The 17,736-nt window shown below is 33.2% G+C and overlaps 1 protein-coding gene across 2 annotated transcripts; it reads left to right on the top strand.

Moving 5' to 3' along the window:
- The first annotated feature begins 2,494 nt into the window (after positions 1-2,494).
- On the top strand, positions 2,495-17,736 carry LOC144555336 (myosin-12-like). 2 transcript variants are annotated; one of them, XM_078303629.1, is made up of 43 exons: positions 2,495-2,723; positions 2,842-2,970; positions 4,586-4,729; positions 4,889-5,034; positions 5,114-5,270; positions 5,372-5,430; positions 5,531-5,690; positions 5,804-5,953; positions 6,043-6,179; positions 6,324-6,470; positions 6,564-6,665; positions 6,746-6,803; positions 6,886-6,987; positions 7,097-7,134; positions 7,414-7,540; positions 7,732-7,902; positions 8,235-8,366; positions 8,711-8,817; positions 8,906-8,966; positions 9,184-9,361; positions 9,462-9,667; positions 9,838-9,957; positions 10,387-10,485; positions 10,610-10,825; positions 11,092-11,231; positions 11,444-11,548; positions 11,832-11,957; positions 12,029-12,134; positions 12,350-12,400; positions 12,668-12,712; positions 12,926-12,970; positions 13,061-13,381; positions 13,543-13,713; positions 14,346-14,504; positions 15,221-15,424; positions 15,569-15,715; positions 15,826-15,896; positions 16,201-16,297; positions 16,409-16,465; positions 16,562-16,618; positions 16,734-16,814; positions 16,930-17,012; positions 17,287-17,736. In XM_078303629.1, the coding sequence occupies exons 1-43, from the start codon at positions 2,721-2,723 to the stop codon at positions 17,408-17,410; spliced, it is 5,139 nt and encodes a 1,712-aa protein (XP_078159755.1). In that variant the 5' UTR covers positions 2,495-2,720; the 3' UTR covers positions 17,411-17,736. The 2 variants fall into 2 exon arrangements, with proteins under 2 accessions (XP_078159755.1, XP_078159756.1); XM_078303630.1 differs by lacking the exons at positions 2,495-2,723; positions 2,842-2,970; positions 4,586-4,729; positions 4,889-5,034; positions 5,114-5,270 and having other exon boundaries at positions 5,412-5,430; positions 5,584-5,690.

Here is a 17,736-nt window from a genome sequence, read left to right on the forward strand (position 1 = left end):
TTTTAAATGAGAGAGTTTGAGGTCAAGTTATCTAACACTCTTTTTAAACTTTTATTATAACAAAAAAAAATTATATAAATTTCGAACTCATAATCTCTCATGGCAGAGGATATGTGTCTTTATCACTGGACTAAGGCTAATTCTTAATGCCTACTGCATAAGTATGTATTTCTATATTTTTGACATCCACTCATGTTAAAAGTAAGGTATGGACAAAAATTAACGTAGAATATAATTTCATAATCATTTTCTTGATTAACAATATTTCATATATATATGTACCTTTCAATATATGTCATCAACATACTCAAAAAATTATTGTTTTAACAATCAAACGGGTGTATCAATAATTACCCATATAATATTCTTTTAGAATGCATTGCACCTTATCATGTGTGTTTGTTCATACTTCTATATATTAATGAATTGTGACTACATTTATTTTATTTTATCGTTCAGGGTGTGCATGCAGATGATCGCCATTAATTGAGATTTGAGAAAGTAGAATTGGAATTCCAGCTCAATTTATATGTTGATGTGTGGGGGATAAGCCAGCCATACAATCGCTGCCTTTCCATTAAAAAAGAGAGATAAATTTCACCTGAAATAAAAATAATTGTAGAGGTGTTGGACAACACGTGGGAACGGTCGAGATCTGGCGGTGACCATTCCAACCAACGGCCGAAAGGCACCCCTTTTTTTAAATTATTTCCACTTGGAAAGCTAATCTCAACCCTTTCTTCCTTCTGGATCACATTGTTTCGTTGTTTTCAATTCTCTTTTTTTTAGAAGTAGGCCACCGCCTTGCAAAAAAAGATTCAAAGCGAAAGTAGCTAGAGTGGGACCCATCTACAACAGAGAGAGACTAGAATTAGGGGTGTTAATGGGTACGATACGGATCGGATGAAGGCATTTTCATAATGTACTGATAACGAAAATTTCTTTTAAGCTTATTCGTTTTTTCGAATATGGTATAAGTCGATTAAACGGATAAAGAAAAGTCATTAACATCTTGATTTGTATTTTCGATATAATATTTTTTAAAATAAGAAAAAAAAAGAAAAAATAATAATTAATACAACTAATTTGTATTATGAAAATTTGATAAAATACAAAATTTTATTATATCATGTATCATCTTCATACAAATATATATTTATAATTTTATTTTAAAAAAATGATATTATATGATAATGGATAAGGTAACGGAAAAAAAAAATTGTTACCCTTACTCGTATCCGATAAATTAACGAAAAGAAAATCTTATCCTTGCTTATATTTTCAAATATGATACGAATCGAACAAACTGATCAAAAGATGCATTGACACCCTAAGTAGAATGGTGTCATTTTCGCTAATAAAACTAAAGTTTTATAATGGGGCTCACTACCAGAATATTGGAATGATATTACGCTTAATTAAATATGGCTTAGCTTTAGTTGGTATTTTGCTAGCTAGACATGTTTTTAATTAATGCATGCTTTAGTAGTAAATGTTTTGGATCTCCCAAAAGAGAATTGCCTTGGAATCACAAAGAAATATTATAGAATTCAGTACTTAGATTCTAATACATTTTCACTCTAGAATGTTGTTTAGGTACAATAATCAGAGTTAGAAGCAGCATAAATAATGATCAATCATATAAAATTATATATAAGTACAAAATTTTTGAAAATGAATGAGATTAATTGATCCATCCACTTATAATCAAAGGCGGAGGGAGTAAGAAGTAATGGGGTATTCACCACAATTTTTTACACAATTTCTATACTAATACACAGTTTTCTATATAATTTAGAGTAAATGCTACGAGTACTTCAAAATTGATCTCCATTCAAGCATAGAAATTTTATATTATTGACTCTCATTCACGATTGACCCCCATAATCAGCAAGTCTAACTCTGTTCCTGCCTATAATCAGAGTGAAGTGGCATATAGTTGAAAGTTATGAAGTAAAAGTATTAACAACAATGTTTTAACTTCATACAATACATGTATTATAGTGTCAAAATAAAAAAAAAAAAACATATAACTTGTATGTTGCATAAAATCAAAACAACATTATTTTTTATTATTAAAAAATGAGGATCTAGCCACACAAAAATCTGACTAAGGTCAAAATAATATTGTTAATATTTTAATCTATGGTTACGGTCAAAATTTAAGGAGAGGCATTAGTAACAGTTGTGTAAAAATTATCTATAGTTAATTATTGGTTTATTTTAGTTAAAGTTAGTTGGGGGTGACAACACAAAATTTACAAACTAAGAAAGAATGTGCATCCCACGTAGAAATTAATTAGAAAAAAAATAATAACTAAATGGAAGCAAAAAAAAAAAAAAAAAAACACAGAATTTCTCTGAAGAAGATGCATCCATATATCTAACCACTTTAAAATTACCAGCTAAAGAATTCCATCTATATAGTCATGATCACCAAACCACCTCCCCTTTCTTTCTCTCTCTAAATTTTACCCCCTTTCAGAATTTCTCTCTCTCTCTAGCTTTCTACATTTCAGAGTTTAACAAACATCTTGGCACCGCCCACCCCACCACCACCCTTGCCTGTCCTTTTCTTTCCCTCTCTTCTTCATTTCCTTTCCTTTCCTTTCTTTTCTTTTCCCCTTATACTTTCAAATTTCCTTCCTTCCATCTCTGATCTCTCTCTCTCTCTCTCTCTCTGAAAGGTCGCATGAACATAGAAGAACAATACATCATCCATGGTAATCAAGCCTATATATATGTTAATTAATTTTATAAACAATTGATCATGATCATGAGTTGTATGTATATATGTAATTATATATCATATTCGTCATGGTTTGATTTGCATCGATCCAGGGGACGCCGGTGAACATAATAGTTGGGTCGCACGTGTGGGTCGAAGATCCAGAAGACGCCTGGATTGATGGAGAGGTCACCCAAATCAACGGAGGCAATGCGACTATCGTCGCCACCAATGGAAAGACGGTACATACATACACATGTTTTCATCTGAATTATAATTTTTTTTTTTACTTATATTTGGATCATGCATCCTATTTTTCATATATTTTCTTCATGCCAAGTCATTTGAAATCGATTTATTATCAAAAAGAAAATTATTGGATTTATTTTAAATTATGTAATCGTGAGGTTTGTGTTTTGGAAAAAAGATAAACTATCAGATATGAGACTGCTGTTCTTGGTTGAATTTGATTGAAAAATTCAAAAACAATAATGCATATAAGAAATAGAACAATTAAGTCTGGTTTTCTTTGTGGAAGTTTCTGTCCAGTGCTTTGTGTAGCAAGTTGCTGTCATTGGGGAATTTATTCATTTTTTTTAGCTATATTCATATAATGCAATACCTTTCTTCTTTTGAAATGTACATCTTGTGGGACGAAATTTTTATTTATATCATATTTCCAAAAAAAATAAACCAAAAAACCACATTTTATGGAGAATTCAAGAAAAATCAGGGCCACCAATTCAATCTGCGGCCTCATTCTTAGGGGATCGTAGATTGAATTGGCAACCTCTAAAAATCCAAAAATGCACTGTAATATACTGATATTTAGGTTTTTTTTAGAGGCTCCTATTCAATCTGTGCCATCCAAAAATGGAGCCGCAGATTGAATTGGAGGCCCTGGTATTTTTTAAATTTCCCAATGTTTGGGACCCATAATATTGAGTCGCTACATATTTGACAACAAAAAATTTGGGTTAAGATTCTCTCTGTTGCATTATGCATAATTTAGTAGTGTATGATAAAAGGATCAATAAAAGAAGCGTAAAAGAATAAAAGCAATGCTAATGATGATCATGCATGGTAGCTGTATGCCTTACCACCTAAGGCATGAGCTGGATTCTCCTAGTGAAATGATTTATGGCTATCAAATAAGAGTTTAATCATTAGTGTTTAATTTGTATAAAAAAATATTAACAAAAGTACCTTCTTGGAGATCACAATAATTTATAAATGGATACTTAATTGGGTTAATTAAGTACACGTGTTTCAAATTTATGAGTAATGATAAGGTACTTGCATTCCACTATTAATTGATTTCTTCAATGATGATAAGCCAAAATATACTAATTCTTAATTATGTCATTATTATTATTATTATTATTAAAATAAATAAATATATAAATAAAAGAAATGTTCATGATCTGATCCTCAAGCAAGAATGTAATGTACTGTCTAATGATTGTCAACACATCAAATTAATACATATTTATTGGCTTTTTACAATTAATAAATGCAACGGTAATTCTACAATAGGTCTAGAATAGGAGTTACATCAACCTCATGTTAGAATGACAATTTTAACAATACAGGGTATAGAACTGTAAGAAGCATCTAAAAAAAATGGATGCTATGGTTCATTGTAGTCCTTAAAAAAAAAAAAAAAATGGCTAACATTTGTTTGTTTTTTCATAAACTTGATGTGGAATAACATTATTTAAAATATTTTCTATATTTGGTATTTACCGAAGCTTCGATCATATATATCATAGAAACAATTTCTTGAAATCTTAAAACTGATAAAGTTATGATTAATGACACAATTCTTGGAAAAATGTATGTATTATCCAAGTGTAGGTTGTTGCAACCTTGGCTAGCATCTATCCAAAGGACATGGAAGCGCCTCCGGCCGGAGTTGATGACATGACAAAGCTAGCATACCTCCATGAACCTGGTGTACTGAACAACCTGGCGTGCCGTTACTCGCTTAATGAGATATATGTAAGAAAACTTTCATCTAATTCAATTATTTGTAAATTGCTTTTCATCTTACTCAATGAAAGGTCAGTAAACCTTGTACTACTGATCTCTGTTCAGTCTTAATCATATGTAAAACAGTAATTATAAAATTTAATGGAGTGCAATGAATGCTTTTGACAGACATATACTGGCAATATCTTGATAGCGGTGAACCCTTTCCGAAGGTTACCGCATTTGTATGATGTTCATATGATGGAGCAATACAAGGGTGCAACATTTGGAGAGCTCAGTCCCCATTTGTTTGCTGTGGCAGATGCTTGTTACAGGTCAGTTTTTTTTTTTCCCTTTTTTTTCATTTTCTTATTTATTTATACAAGGTTAAAACTAAGTGTAATACCAAAACAGGGCATTGATAAATGACCATGGGAGCCAATCAATCTTGGTTAGTGGAGAAAGTGGTGCCGGTAAAACAGAGACGACAAAAATGCTTATGAGATACCTTGCATTCATGGGTGGTCGATCGGGAACAGAGGGACGAACTGTTGAACAACAAGTGTTAGAGGTAATATAACAAAATAATTTCACTTATTCAAGATAAGCTTTTTTTTTCTTTAAATTATTTTTTGCTTTAGTAATTTAACAACAATAATTCCATTGTTATAGTCCAATCCTGTTCTGGAAGCATTTGGAAATGCCAAGACTGTGAAGAACAACAATTCAAGGTGATTGTCAGATCTCTGTTTATTTAAAATTTCAATCTCTTCAAAATCGATAAAAAGCCACAAAAGCTAAAATGTTATGACATATTCTTTACTTTCACAGTCGCTTTGGTAAATTTGTGGAGATCCAATTTGACAAATATGGGAAGATTTCAGGGGCAGCGGTTCGTACGTACCTGCTCGAACGGTCTAGAGTGTGCCAGGTGTCCGATCCGGAACGGAATTACCATTGTTTCTACATGCTCTGTTCTGCACCCCCAGAGGTATAGTTCTTCATAGTTACATCTCAAAAGGAATTGCGTCTCCACAGCCACATATGATGAGATTATTTTGAACTGATATCAAACTCATACTGATGCAACAAATTACTCTTTAGGATGCAAAACGATTCAAGGTTGCAGATCCAAGAACATTTCATTATTTAAACCAAACTGGCTGCTATGAAGTATCTAATGTCGATGATGCAAGGGAATACTTAGAAACAAGAAATGCTATGGATATAGTAGGAATTAGCAATGAAGAACAGGTACGTTATACGCATACAATTTGCACCAAAAAAATTGTGCAGATGGAAACAGAGACTTATCGTGAAATTTTGTACTGTCTTTTCTGTAGGATGCAATATTTCGCATTGTAGCTGCGATTTTGCACCTTGGTAACATTACTTTTGCCAAAGGAAAAGAAATCGACTCCTCCAAATTGAAGGATGACAAGGCCTTGTTTCATCTCAAAACCGCTGCTGAGCTGCTTATGTACTTCTATTATCTTATAATAATTGATTGCCAATATTAGGATTTACACACACACACACATGCTAGCTACATCTTTTCATGTAATTGTCAAAATTTATTTCATTGTTTGTGTGATATGTTTGATGGGTTGCATAATACCTGCAGGTGTGACGAAAAGCTCCTTGTGGATTCATTGTGCCAGAGAGTTATAGTAACTCCAGATGGTAACATTACAAAGCCTCTTGATCCAGAGAATGCAGCATTAAACCGTGACGCTCTGGCTAAGACTATGTATTCAAGATTGTTTGACTGGTGTGAATTTAATATATTTGCACTTAGATATATTAAAACTTCATTATATTGTATAATTTGAGGAAGATTTTATTGTTACTAATATCATTACAGGTTAGTCGATAAGATCAATAATTCAATCGGCCAGGACCCAGATGCGAAAAACATAATTGGAGTGCTTGATATTTATGGATTTGAAAGTTTTAAAATCAATAGGTAACATTTCATGTTCACCATTGTAATTTATCTCTTTGAATGAGACATCTCCACATTCTAACATATTCTCTGTTTTGCAGTTTTGAGCAGTTATGTATCAATTTCACCAATGAGAAGTTGCAGCAGCATTTTAATCAAGTATGTGTGTGTGTGTGTGTAAGAATATATTATTTTGTTGATCATAATCTGTACAATTTTAATGAAATTATTGTTTTTACAGCATGTGTTTAAAATGGAGCAAGAGGATTACACAAAGGAAGAGATAGACTGGAGTTATGTCGAGTTTGTGGATAACCAAGATGTACTGGATCTAATCGAAAAGGTGCAACAATGATCCTACTTTTATATATATGTATAAAATAATTTATGGATATTAGAAAAAATAAATTAGAAGCAATTCTTGTTAACCAAATATCTGAACTTACATGCAGAAACCTGGAGGTATAATTGCACTCCTTGACGAGGCATGGTATGTTCACAGTACTTTCGGTTACAATTTTTTTTTCTGATTGTAATTCTATATTACTGACAACCATAATGTAAACTTATCTTAAGGAAATGAATTACTGCACCTGTTGAGTTTGGATACTGACTGAACTAATTTCTTTTAACTTATTTAGAACCGGTACCAAACTTGCAAGGTGCAGAGTATGGTCTCATCTGGGAAATTATGATGATTCCTTGTTTATACTTAAACTGGAGTCTATTTTATATATGTTTTGATAATTGGAAGTAATAAATGATGCAGCATGTTTCCAAAGTCGACACACGAGACATTTGCAAATAAGATGTACCAAACATACAAGGCGCACAAGCGGTTTAGCAAACCTAAGCTTGCACGAACGGCGTTCACAATAAACCATTACGCCGGAGATGTAAGCATTTCGAAATTTAACAAAGTAGTTCAAAATTCTACCTGTCTTTTAATTTTAGTTTTGTGTTATTTTCCTGGTACATTGAGGTATTGCACATGTACCAACAGTAGGTACTGGTAACTGGTGGTATGATCGATCATCTCGTTAAAAAAAAGGACTTAGGTTAACAAGCGTATACTTGATATATACAGGTCACATATCAAGCTGATCAATTCCTTGACAAGAACAAAGATTATGTGGTGGCAGAGCACCAAGCTCTGCTAAATTCCTCAACATGCCATTTTGTTGCAAATCTCTTCCCCCCATTGCCTGAAGAGAGTTCAAAGCAATCCAAATTCTCTTCAATTGGGACGCGCTTTAAGGTATGTCAACAGTTTTATTAGTAATTTTCTCATTGAAAGGCGGCTTGATTAATAGTTGTCAATTGTCCTTTCACATGTAAACCTTTGGTGCATAGATCTCTTATTTACTGAATGTGTAGAGGCCCCATTGTAATGTACCGAGAAAAGGTCGTACCAACAGAGGGTTAATTTAGCATTAATTTAAAAATAAAAAATAAAAAGAGATAAAGAAATACAAGAGCAATTCAAACAGTAATGCTGAGGATCTTTCATGTCCATTCAAGGAATCTAAGGTGGCATGTCTACCCGTAATTAGCATTACATGTAATAATTCTGGTTTACTTGAATTACAGCAACAACTACAATCTCTTATGGAGACATTGAACACAACAGAGCCGCACTACATTCGGTGTGTGAAACCAAATGGTGTTCTGAAACCAGGAATCTTTGAGAACGACAATGTCTTGAACCAGCTGAGATGTGGGGTATGTATCACCTCTATTTCTTACTGTAATTTTCCCCTTTTATTAAAAGTCAGAAGTAGAGCATGTTAAATTATAAACTTAATTACCAAAAAAAAAAATTGTGAGAAGAGTCGTCAGGTTTTTCAGAACTAAAAAATCAGAATTCTATGTATAACTTAGGAAAAAGTGGTTGTAACAATTTGGGAAGCTTAAAAGTTATCTTATATTTGTGTATACATGAGAGAGTCATTTTGTATTGGAGATAGAGAAAAATGATAGTTCAAAAAAAAAATTATCTTATTTCTATCAGAGCAATTTAGAATTGGAAATACATATAGCTTTATATTAATCCTTCTAATATGTAGGGTGTCCTAGAAGCAATCAGGATCAGTTGTGCTGGATATCCAACAAAAAGAACATTTGACGAGTTTATTGATCGGTTTGGCATGCTTGCACCAGATCTCGTTGACAGGTATGTAATCTATTTTACACAATTGTGGAATCCACTAGAACAACTATCTACCAGTAAAACTATGTGCTTATATTTGACCCCTTTACAGCTCTGATGAGAAAGTCGCTTGTGCTGCTATTTGCGACCGAATGGGAATGAAAGGATATCAGGTATAATTCAAAATAAGATTGTGGCTATCCAATTGGTTGAAGCTTTATTTTAATTTTTCTGACTTTATTTCCCATTAGAGTTCAGTTATATATATCTTATATTGGTGGAGGTGTTTTGCTTCGTATTGATCCCAAATTTATCCCAATTGTGGTCACAACAACCATGAAATGATACATGGTAAAATAGAGTCATGCTTTGAATTACTTGTGGTGACAGATAGGGAAAACAAAAGTATTTCTCAGAGCAGGCCAAATGGCAGAGCTAGATGCTAGAAGAGCTGAAGTATTGGCCAGTGCCGCAAGACTCATACAAAGGCAGATAAGAACACACCTCACTCGCAAGCAATACATCATCTTGCGCAAGGCTGTTATCCAACTCCAGAAGTTCTGGCGAGGTGATATATCCCCCACACACAAAAAAGAAAAAAAGGTTTTCTTGATTTTCACTAAACATATAAATATATAACTAACTGCATGAAATTTGGAATTCCGCAGCACGGCTTGCAAGGAAGCTATACGAAAGTATGAGAAAGGAGCATGCTTCAATCCGTATACAGAAATACGCACGCAGCCATTCCATGAGAAAATCTTATAATAAAGTACACAGCTCAGCTGTAGCCATACAGGTCGGGTTACGTGCAATGGCTGCACGAAATGAATATCGGCACAAAAGACGTACCAAGGCTGCTACCGCCATCCAGGTATGCATTTCAATGGAGACATCTGGAATTGTGGTATCAAGACTGTTATGTTGTCTAAATTATATGGCTGTCATGTTTCTTGTTTTTTATCCTTAGTTGCAATAAATTAACAACAACAAAAAAAAAACTTTATCTAGAGAATAAATAATATAATTATACTTCCTTTTTAGACTGAATGGCGTCGGCACAAAGCTTGTTCCGAGTACAAGGAGCTAAAGAAGGCATCCTTGTCACTTCAATGCTTATGGAGAGCTCGCGTTGCAAGAAAGGAACTCCGACAACTCAAAATGGTACATCCCAAATTAAAATTGAATCCTATGCATTCCATTCCTTCATCTTTTTTTTTCCCCCTTTTAACATGGGGAATAGGCCAAACTAAGTCCAATATTTATCCAATTAATGTATTAAGCACAAAAAGGCGAACACATTACATGGAGTACGAAAGGATGAAAGAAGTGTCAATGCAAGTGCTTGTCAAGGGAAAAAACAGAGCTTTGAATAATAAATTAAAATAAAATGATTTAAAAAAAAAAATCAGACTGCTTCTTGTGGAAGACCATATCTTGTACAAAATCTTGTTGCTCTTTTCTCAATTTAGAAAAATTAATAAAAAAGAGAAAATACTAATAGAGTACCGTGTCTTGCAAAGTCAAGTTAAATTGTTATTTTTATAATTAAACAAGTTACAATTCTGACAAAGAAGAAAAAATTGAAAACAGGATGCTAGAGATGCTGGTGCCTTAAGAGAAGCAAAGGATAAACTTGAGAAACGGGTGGAGGAACTCAGCTGGAGGCTTGAGCTTGAAAAGCATATGAGGGTAATCATCATTTTTTTTTCATCACTACAAATATACTATCTGACACACACATATATATATATGGTAAATTTTTCCTAAACCCTCTTTTACATCTAATATATTAATTTTCCGACACAAATGATAGACCGACTTAGAAGAAGCCAAGGGGCAAGAAATTGCTAAGCTCCAGTCGACTGTACAAGAATTACAAGAGAAGCTTGATAAAGCACTTGAAGCAATTATCAGGGAAAAGGAGGCTGCAAGAATAGCAATCGAAGAGGCGCCTCCTAAGATTGTGGAAGTACCGGTTGTAGATAATACAAAATTGGATGAGTTGTCAGTTCTAAATAGTGAACTTGAGGTAATATATAATGGTGAAAAAAATTGGAAAGTTCGGGCACACACACACACACATATATATATGGTATCAAACATATATAGGTGCAAAAAGCGGGACCTCAGCAGTTTCCATGTCTTGTGTAATATAAAAGGTTACGAGGCATGATGATATTACCTTAATACTCGACATTAGTAAATCATTAAGCTAATTGAAGTAATGTTCGAACTATTTGGTCTTTGAAAATTTGATATGTTTATTTATCTTTATTTTCTTTCCGATAAATGCAGTTACAACTAAGTACATTTAAAAGCAAAGCAGAGGAATTGGAGAACAGATTGTCAGATGTGCAAAGAGAATCCGACGTGTTGGTCAAGGACAGGGAAGAACATGTACAAAAGATAGGCCAACTCGAAGAGATGATCGAAAGGTAATAATGTATATTATTTAATTTTTCATGGCCTGAGAAACTAATTGAGCAAGAACTTGTCAGAACAAAATATAACAAAGCTACAACCTGAATTAAGCATTAAATGAGGAATTGAAGTCACTTTGTATCAATAAAACATTATTGTTTGTGCAATCAAGCCTCAATTAAATTGTGACTAAGTATATATCATCTTTATCATTTATGTTTTCCAGAGTGGAGATTAACTTATCGAACCTTGAATCTGAAAATGTAATACTGAGGAAACAAGCCTTGGATGCATCCTCAATGAATGATGATCAACTCGAACAAATCGAAAGGTAAATTCAGACAAGGCCAACAATTATAATTGATTTTGGTAGTTTACAGTTTTTATTAAAATGGCAAAAGTTTGGCTATCAAGCATTTTGAGCAAGAAATCAGTCCAGCATGGCACATAGAACACGGTATACTTTTCGGTAATATTAAAAATTGAAAGCCACAATATTATTCTAAATAATTAGGCTAAAAACAGAGCTTCATTAGTTAAAGTGAGAGAGCTCATCACTGAATTCATCACATTTCTCTACTGTTTTTTTATTTATTTTTTTTCCTTTTTGGCAGATTACAGACTAATTTGTCGAACCTAGAGTCTGAAAATCAAGCTTTGCGACAAGAAATCATAGAAGCACAACAAGAGGCCACAAAAGCATCATCAACAAATGATGATCAATTGAATCAAATCAAAAGGTAATTTTTTTTTAAAGATAGTAAAGGTAATTAATGTGCTCTGATGACTAATAATTAAATTTGGCTTACAGTATGGAGAGCAGGATTTCTGAATTGGAAGCAGAGAACCAAGAGCTCAGGTCTCGACCAATAGCAACATCAACAATAGTTGAATCAATCCAACCACCTATAGTAAAGGTACACCTGAACACTATTTATATGAACTAAGTTTTTCAATAAAAAAAAAACTAATGATTTAAGTTGTGACAAAAACATGCTTAGCTTATCTAATACAAATTTAGAAAGCATTATATTTCTTCTATTGTCTTTCATTAATATGAGAAAGCAGGATGATTCTTTTCTTGCTTGAATGATATGATTGTCAACAAAAAAATTGACTTAAAATATTTCAGATTCTCGAAAATGGCCATCAAGAGGAACAAGCCCGGCCTCGAAGTGTCGAGGTATGTGATCACCTTAAACATATTATCTTTCTATATATTCAAACTTTTCTCTTTTCTCTTTTCTTTTTTTTCCTTGTCTTTGTTTAAAAAGGTAATGTGATGCTTTGTACCTTCTAAAGTATCTTTTCTTTGAAAAAAAAATTGTCACAAAAAGGGATACTATGCCTAAAGCACCAAAAAGTAAAAAACACTTCAACCTTTTCAACCCCTGTTTGTATAACTTACTATATTATATAGTTAAAAGTACCTATCCATTATGATATTCAGATTTACGAGAACGGAAATCAAGAGAAAGCAACCGAAACCATCCAGGTAAGTTATTTTAACAGCTTCAAAAACACTTCCTTTACTGAAATTATATCAATCTGAAGAAGTTTACTTCTGTTAAAGGAGTTTTCTGTAAAATAAGAATTTCAGTCATTACAATAGGAAATGCTAAAACCTTAGACAACCTCGCATGTTACCTTATTCAATAGATTTGATTGACATATTATAAACTGAGTAATACACTATATTATGTTACAGATTCTCGAAAACGGGCACCATGAAAAAGAAGCTACAATCAGTGAAGTAAGTTTTCACTTTTAGAATTTGTAAGTTAAATTCTGAGAAAAAAAATCTGTAGAAATTTAAATTTTGCTAACATGAGTCTACTTTTAGGAACCGTGGCCAATTCCATTCGACCAAAGTCCCCTTACACAAGCTCCAGTTACAGCAATTTCAGTTTCATCACCTCCAGTTACACCAACTGCAGTTGCATCAACTCCATTTACACCAACTGCAGTTGCATCAACTCCATTTACACCAACTGCAGAAAAAGCTACTCCTTTTACGCCGACTCCATTTTCACCAACTTCAGTTGATCCAGCTTTGTGTACACCGCCTCCATTTACACCTTCTGCAATGCCACCTACTCCTCGTACACCAAGAACAGTTGTGCCTACCTTGAGCAAACAGAAATCTCTCACAGAGCGACAACAAGTACGTCATTATCAACAGTTATCATAGAATTATGAATATACACATATATTCTTTCAATGCACGCACACACAAGCACACTTTAATTAAAGTACACATGATACTGAACAACTCTAGAGTGCAAAATTTATTGATCTATTTATTTATTTTTGTTAAAATTACAGGAAAATCATGATTTACTCATCAAATGTCTCACGGAATATAAGCAGTTCGACAAGAACAGACCAGCTGCGGCTTGTATTGTTTATAAGGCTTTGATGCATTGGCACTCGTTTGAAGCAGAGAAGACGAACATATTCGATCGCATTATCCATACTATTAGATCTTCTGTTGAGGTTGTTTTTCTTAAATATCTTTATATATCATTTGATCTTTCCCTTTTCGAATTAAATTAGCATAACAAATAATGATCATAATAAGAGAATATTTCAAAACATAGTGTCTTTATTGAGAGACAAAACACTAGTATAGTTTCTCTGCTGCAAATTTTGTATACTTGCATTACATCAACATCGAAAAGTTACTACAAAGTTCGCTGACAACACCTTGGATTGCTAAGAGAAAAGTGTCGCCATTATGTCAGGTTAACACATAATAACAATACATAAATGGCCACACAATCTTGTTTGGCATTGACACAGATTAGTATTACGTAATTATTTTACTATTAAACACTGGATTAGGTCCGGGCTAACAATTAGCCTAAGCTGGTGATATTTAGGCAACTCTGAAACTAACAACACTTACCGGTATCTTTTTGTTTTTAATGTCCTGGCAGAGACTGCCTCAGGTAACACTTACCAGTATCAATATGTAAAACTACTACAAATTTCAATATGTCTTATATTTACGCCTAGAAAGAAATTGAAGTCCTCCCTTCAAAAAGAACAACTCTCTGGGCCATCTTTATATAGTGTGATATCAATGCTAAACTTATTCATGATTACTTTTTATACAATACCTTCAGAACCAGGAGAATATAGGTCAATTAGCTTACTGGCTCTCGACAACAGCGACTCTCCTCTATCTCGTGCAAAATACTTTGAAAGCAAGCAATAGATTGACAAGAAGCTTGTCCCGTAGCCGAACAGCAGTTTCATTGCTCACCAGGATGCAAATCGCACAGGTATGTTTATCTTGCTTTGATTTTGTTAGAACTTAGATATGATAATTCATAGTTGTGCCTCTATCTAGCCTTATATAGACCAGTGTTGTAAAAAACGTCCGTTTAGACCGATTAATTGGCCGATTTGTCGTTGGCGGTAACCAAACCGTCATGGATTTTTCCGATTAATTGGCCAATTACTTTCGATTATGACCAATTATTTCCAATTATTTCTGATTAATTGCTTGGTGGTACCTTGTCTGTCCGATAACAGCAGACCGTTATTTACAACACTGATCTACAAACCAATACCCCCTGCTCTCAGAATCAAAAGCTCTCAACATTTCATGTCATCAAGGACTAAACAGTTGAAACTTGTAGTGCACAACTGTTTGCAAAATTTATCTGACTTTGTAGTTCTAATAAACACCAGAACGGTCATTTTGTATTAAGGTTAATGAGCTGAATGCCTACTAACGATTATATTAACAACCGAAAAGTATTTACAACACTTCAAATAAAAATTTTATTCTAGAAAATAAACCTCTGTTCTTCTCTATTCTAGTCTTAATCCTCTCTATTCTACTATACGCTAAAATAAGAATTTCTATTCCATATCTTCATCCTTCTTATTCCCCTTAATTCCTTCCAAAACCTCAAAAATATTATCTGATTCTTCTATTCTTACAGATCTTCTTTATTTGCAAACTTAAAGCATTTCTTTGCACATATTTCAGAACATGCGTTGTCCATCGTCAGCCGGAATTTCTAGGGGCTACAGTGGAATGATTGGGAAAAGTGAAATGCTTGCAAGAATAGATGCAAAGTATCCTGCTCTCTTGTTTAAACAACAGCTAACAGCATGTGTTGAGAAAATTTATGGGATGATTCGAGATAGCCTAAAGAAGGAGATAGGCCCCTTTTTAACTATGTGCATTCAGGTACGCTGATTTTAATCAATTAAGCATCAAACTAATTAACACAGTAACACACTGAAAATTAAGAGATTTTACAAACACAAATACATAAACTTGTATACACAACATGAAAACGTGTTGATTTTGAAAGGAATATATTATATGTAGACACCGAGATCCTTGAGAGCACGATCGCTTCGGGCCTTATCGAAGAGCATTCACACCAGCTCTGTGGCAAAACAAGCATCAATAGTACACTGGCAAAGCATTGTCAAGTGCTTTGATAAGACATTAGAAACTTTGAAGGAAAATAAAGTAAGCCTATTAATTCAGTCTTCTTGTTTATTTTCTGAGAATTAATTTTCATTTTTTTTTGTAATATTAGTGAAATAATGATTCCTATATATGATGTTTACTATTGGCAGGTACCTCTAATGATAATAAGTAAAACCTTCAGTCAAGTATTTTCTTATATGAATGTTCAGCTCTTTAATAGGTGGGTACATCTTACCTAATATATTTCAATTTTCTTAAGAAATGTTTAATTTGGTGGTCTACTACAAAATACAATATGAAATTACAACTTCATGGTTACTGGTAAAATGCATGGGAATTGAAAACCAAAAATTTAAAATGAAAATTAAGTTATAGGAAATGTTCTATTTTCTGAGTCAGACGAGATATTTCTAATATTTAGAGGGCCATATTGGTCCCTTTTTTTAGATTCCATTGGGAGGCATAAACAAATTTCTGATTTCCTTCAAGCATGACTGTCTTATTATTATGTCATACATTTGCAGTTTACTACTAAGGAGAGAGTGTTGCTCTTCTAGTAACGGCGAATTTTTGAAGTCTGGTTTGCAAGAACTGGAACAATGGTGTAAAACCACAGGAGAGGTACTAACCATATTAACATTCAATTTTGATGTTGACCCTATATTATTAAGTAATTTTATTTAAAATATGTCGATGAAATTTACTGGTATTACATGAGTCGTAAAAATGCAGTATGCTGGAACTTCATGGGAGGAGCTCAAATGGATTAGACAATCAGTTGGCTTTCTGGTACGCACAAATGACAGAATCATATAATTATTTCATCACTAGAAAGAGAACTTTTGTATAACTTTATTTGAACATAATACTCGAATACAACTGCAGGTTTTGCATCAGAAGTCTAACAAAAACTTGGAAGAAATTACCAATGAAATATGTCCGGTAAATATGTAAAAAACATTTATTTTCTTTCCAAATTCCAATATGTAAAAAACTTGGAAGAAATTACATGCATGTAAGAAACTGTGAAAAATATTATTAAAATGTGTTGTTTCAGGATTTGAACGTCACCCAGGTATATCGGATTGGAACAATGTTTTGGGATGATAAATACGGAACACACGGCTTATCTCCTGATGTAAGTACATGTCAACTTCTATTAGTCAATTCATCTAAATATGTGAATTTTATGTCACTGTAGCTTCTATCAGTGAATAAGTTTTAGTAACACTTAGAAACCTATATTTTTTCAGGTAATTGCAAAAATGAGAATTATGACAAATGAGGATTCGATTAACTTCCCAAATAGTTCTTTCTTGATGGATGATGATTCGAGGTATGAGCAAACCTGACACACATAAAATGATCATAATATATAATTTCATATGAGCTCTACATTTCCATCAAACAGAATTAAATACAAGTTGATGGAATAAATAAAGCGTTACAAATAAGCTAACAGTAGGTCAAAAATTTTGAACACCCCACAGGTATTCATTTATTACCAAAAGGTACATGTAAGTAACTGTACCAGTATACCATATATTTTCTGTACCAGTAACTGGTATGCATTGAATTTAACTTTATTGATCTCAAAAAATGCATGGCAGTATACCATTTTCGGTAGAAGATTTATCAAGGTCATTGCTTGAGATTAGTTCATCAGATGTGGAGGTACCGCAACTTCTTAGGCAAAACTCAGAATTCAACTTTCTTGTGCAAAACATGGACTAAATAAGGGATTGTAGCTTGTTTTTTCATTATTTTTGTATTGTATTCTTTTAGTATAAAAGGAAAGAAAGTATAGCTCGATTCTTTTGCGAGGCAATTTTTTGTTAGCCCAAAAGGTTTGGGTTTTGCTTCTCTTGTAAATGTTATTAAGAGTGTGCAGTTTGGAATGGGGTGAGTCTGGATTGATCGATTGAAGAGCTAGTTTAGGCAAAATTGAAGCAAAATGTATGTAAATTTGAACTTTTTTTTATTTTGTTATTATTTTTGTAAAGACATGGCCGTGGAGGCCATGTGTGCTTGAAAGGTTTCAAAGGAATTGATACATAACT

This window comes from Carex rostrata, chromosome 6 (assembly GCF_964058835.1).
Source record: "Carex rostrata chromosome 6, lpCarRost1.2, whole genome shotgun sequence".
Taxonomy (NCBI): Eukaryota; Viridiplantae; Streptophyta; class Magnoliopsida; order Poales; family Cyperaceae; genus Carex; species Carex rostrata.

Coding starts and splice junctions, on each gene's coding strand:
- LOC144555336 (XM_078303629.1), top strand. Junction 12,971..13,060: donor AAGAAGCTACAATCAGTGAA/GTAAGTTTTCAC, acceptor GTCTACTTTTAG/GAACCGTGGCCAATTCCATT. Junction 16,619..16,733: donor TTACCAATGAAATATGTCCG/GTAAATATGTAA, acceptor GTGTTGTTTCAG/GATTTGAACGTCACCCAGGT.